The following is a 4,038-nucleotide window of genomic DNA, read 5'->3' on the forward strand; positions in this document are numbered from 1 at the left end:
TTTTTAAGAATTACAAGAAGATATTATATAATCAAATAAGCAACCCGATTCACACAGTAATCGCATTGCAGGCAGAACCATCACTATCCATATAAAAGTGAAAAAATTATCTATACAAAAATGAGAAAATTACCCACACGTATTTGAGATTGAATCCAATACCACTTACAAAAGAGAGTTTTTGAATGTCTCAATTTTGCAAGCTGAGCCTCATTGACTAAATCAATTGAAAGTTATTTAAGTTAAATTTTACATAGGGGGTAATTGCCCCTAAATACATTACATTTCCCCATTTTCTGGAATTGCACATCACCTTTAAAATCCGCCTCATAATACACAACCTTTCTTTTTCTTCTGAAATTGCACATGGTCAACCAATCACCAACCGGAAAAAAAGACGTGGATGCCGGAAACGCCACATATACACACTGGAAAAAAAAAATTGATGTGGCAGCTATGTAGGATATTATAATTTTTTTGCTATTAAATTCGAATTTTCAGAATATAGAATTAAGGTATTAATTTCCCAAATCTCCAATTTTCCCCTAAATTCCCTAATTTTACAATTTCCCCCATTTTACAATTGCCCTAGCGTTCCGACTTGAATTTCGATCTGCTCCACAATTGCCCTAGCGTCCAGCGATCTGCTCCACATTACCCTAGCTCCAACGATTACACCAACACCAAGAGAGGCTCCAGCTCCGGCGATTACACTTGCTCTAGCGATTACACCAACACGAATCGGCGGTGAAGGCTCTGGCGCAAGCGACGAATCGGCGATCAAGGCTCTGGCTCACGGGACGAACTAGGCAGGAAGACGAACGTGTCGCCGTTGATTTAACTTAGATTGCGATCTTTCTCCTAACATCAGCTGCTAATTTGGATAGATTCCACGAACTCAATTAAAGCGAACAAGCCGGCAATTTGAATTATTCATTGTGCATTTGGCATGGGTTGCTTTCTTTATCCAGGGCCTACTGTGCTGAAAACTTCGTCGATATAATCATTTTTTTGTTGGTTTAAATGCATTTATCGTTGTTGTGTTGTTGATTATGGTAGAACTGCAGAGCTGATGAGAAATTATTGTTTTCGTGGGATCTAGTGATGGAAGGTTGCGATCAGCGATGTCAGGAGGCCAACCATCGAGTTCGGCGCAAGCCGATAAAGATCTGTCTGTTCGACAATTTGTTGCGAATGGGGAAATTGTAAAACTAGGGGATTTAGGGGAAAATTGGGGATTTGATAAATTAATGCCTTAATTCTATATTCTAGAAATTCGAATTTAATAGCAAAAAAAAAATTATAATTTCCTACATGGCTGCCACATCAATTAATTTTTTTTCCGGCGTGTATACATGGCGTTTCCGGCTTCCACGTCATTTTTCCGGTTGGTGGTTGGCTGACCATGTGCAATTCCAGAAGAAAAAGAAAAGTCATATATTATGAGACGAATTTTAAAGGTAATGTGCAATTCCAGAAAATGAAGAAATGTAATATATTTAGGGGCAATTACCCCTTTTACATGCCCCATTATTGAGGGTTCATGTGTCAATTTCTGGATTATTAAACATTATCCTAGTTGTTTAGACAGACTAGCGATCGAGCACTATTCATATCAATAATTAGATGATAACACCAACTCTAAAACTTATGGCCTATTCATATCAATAATGAGATAATAACGACACCAACTTTAAAACTTAAATACTAAACAAAGAGTAAAGCACGCCGACACTGGTAGAGAAGAACTTTAATGAAAAATAGGGAAATAGTTTAACACAAACAACAGCAGAAATTTCAAGACATACAAACCAAACAGACGCAGTGTAAACACACTTAAAAACCAACAGGGGAGTTCATATGATAGATGCTTCTTCAGTACTCCTCATTCTCATCATCATCTCCTTCAGCCGACTCCGCCCCGACTTCCTCGTAATCTTTCTCAAGAGCAGCAAGATCCTCCCTCGCCTCGGAGAACTCACCTTCTTCCATACCCTCACCAACATACCAGTGCACAAAAGCACGCTTGGCATACATCAAGTCGAACTTATGATCAATCCTTGAGAAGACCTCAGCAACACTAGTTGAGTTGGAAATCATGCACACGGCCCTCTGCACCTTGGCCAGGTCTCCACCGGGGACGACAGTTGGTGGCTGGTAGTTGATACCACACTTGAAACCAGTTGGGCACCAGTCAACAAACTGGATGGTCCTCTTGGTCTTGATTGTGGCAACAGCTGCATTCACATCCTTGGGGACAACATCACCCCTGTACATTAGGCAGCAGGCCATGTACTTCCCGTGGCGAGGATCACACTTCACCATCATGGATGAAGGCTCGAATGCAGTGTTGGTGATTTCAGCAACGGAGAGCTGCTCGTGGTAGGCTTTCTCAGCAGAGATCACAGGGGCATACGATGAAAGCATGAAGTGGATCCTTGGGTATGGAACCAAGTTGGTCTGGAATTCATTCACATCCACGTTCAAGGCACCATCGAACCTCAGAGACGCAGTCAAGGAAGAAATCACCTGAAATTGAATGAGATAAAAATGTTCACCGCTATGCATTTAAGTATCAAACACTTAACCACCAAATATCTAAGACTTATTATACCTGAGAAATGAGCCTATTGAGATTGGTGTAAGTGGGCCTCTCAATATCAAGTGATTTACGGCAGATATCATAGATTGCTTCGTTGTCAAGCAGCACAGCAACATCAGTGTGCTCAAGAAGAGAATGAGTGGAGAGCACAGAGTTGTAGGGCTCAACGACAGCAGTAGAAACCTGAGGGGAAGGATAAATGGTGAAACCCAGCTTCGACTTTTTACCATAGTCAACCGAGAGCCTCTCAAGTAGAAGAGATCCGAGCCCAGATCCAGTACCACCACCGACAGCATGGAAAACCAAGAACCCCTGCAGCCCAGTGCAGTTATCTGCAAGCTTGCGGATCCTATCAAGGCAGAGATCAACAATTTCTTTGCCAATGGTGTAATGGCCTCTGGCAAAGTTGTTGGCAGCATCTTCCTTGCCACTGATAAGTTGCTCCGGGTGAAACAGCTGACGGTATGTGCCAGTGCGCACCTCATCGATCACAGTTGGCTCAAGATCCACAAAGACAGCACGAGGCACATGTTTCCCAGCGCCGGTCTCGCTGAAGAACGTGTTGAAGGCATCATCACCACCGCCAACGGTCACATCACCAGGCATTTGCCCATCAGGCTGAAATTCAAGTAAATCAACAGTTAGATCTCACAGAACACCGAATCCCACATCAAAAACCACACTATCTAAAAAAGTTTGAGGACATTAGAAATTTCTACTTTGCAACTTTCATTAGATCTGATAAAATTATAGAGAAGTAACAATAGTTCCCCGACTCACTTCCGATTTTCAGTAACTTCCAGCAAAGAACATATAAGAAAATACCTAGATCTAATGAGATTTAAGAAAAACTATCACAGTATTACATAACTACGTCGCATACCAAGGATGAAATGGATTGTGTAGAGATCTGATGAGATTACACATAGACAATGTAGACAAATCTTAGAAAACAGTCACATATGCGAGCACAAAACCAGATCGGATCTGACTACACAAAGAGGCATTTTCGACAAACAGCACCAAAATCCTCAAAGATGAGAGCAAGTGAATAAAACATCAGATCTAGTAGATGAAGACGAACCTGAATCCCGTGCTCTAGGCAGTAGAGCTCCCAGCAGGCGTTTCCGACCTGAATACCGGCCTGACCGATGTGGATTGAAATGCACTCTCTCATTTTCGAAGGTTTTGGGAAGAAGAACTAGAAATTGAAGGAAATTTGAAAATGGGAAGAGAAGAGGGAGAAAAACCAGAGGCGTATACGAAGACGTCTCTGGATTAAAATTTTTGGAGTGAAGAAAGGGGCTCTGCAGAGAGCGGAATTATATAGCTGAGATCCGAGACAGGGAGTTGGTTATTTTAAAAAAAAGAACCAACGGCCGGTTGGTGTCCGTCGCCGCTCCGTTTTCTTGGGACAGGGTAGTTTTTTCCATTTA

The 4,038-nt window shown here is 41.9% G+C and overlaps 1 protein-coding gene across 1 annotated transcript; it reads right to left on the minus strand.

Annotated features, from left to right (window-relative positions):
• Positions 1-1,735: 1,735 nt before the first annotated feature.
• Positions 1,736-4,038, minus strand: LOC130988770 (tubulin alpha chain-like). Its single transcript, XM_057912728.1, has 3 exons — positions 3,687-4,038; positions 2,615-3,220; positions 1,736-2,529 (listed from the first exon to the last, which is right to left on the minus strand). Exons 1-3 carry the CDS (start codon positions 3,777-3,779, stop codon positions 1,876-1,878), a joined length of 1,353 nt encoding a protein of 450 aa, XP_057768711.1. The 5' UTR covers positions 3,780-4,038; the 3' UTR covers positions 1,736-1,875.

Source organism: Salvia miltiorrhiza, chromosome 6, assembly GCF_028751815.1.
Source record: "Salvia miltiorrhiza cultivar Shanhuang (shh) chromosome 6, IMPLAD_Smil_shh, whole genome shotgun sequence".
Lineage (NCBI taxonomy): Eukaryota > Viridiplantae > Streptophyta > Magnoliopsida > Lamiales > Lamiaceae > Salvia > Salvia miltiorrhiza.

Bases quoted from the DNA above. Each gene is read 5' to 3' on its own strand.
- LOC130988770 (XM_057912728.1), bottom strand. From the start codon at position 3,779: ATGAGAGAGTGCATTTCAATCCACATCGGTCAGGCCGGTATTCAGGTC. The intron at 3,221-3,686 runs GTTCGTCTTCAT...CTTGAATTTCAG, and splicing joins GCCTAGAGCACGGGATTCAG to CCTGATGGGCAAATGCCTGG. The intron at 2,530-2,614 runs GTATAATAAGTC...ATTCAATTTCAG, and splicing joins TCAATAGGCTCATTTCTCAG to GTGATTTCTTCCTTGACTGC.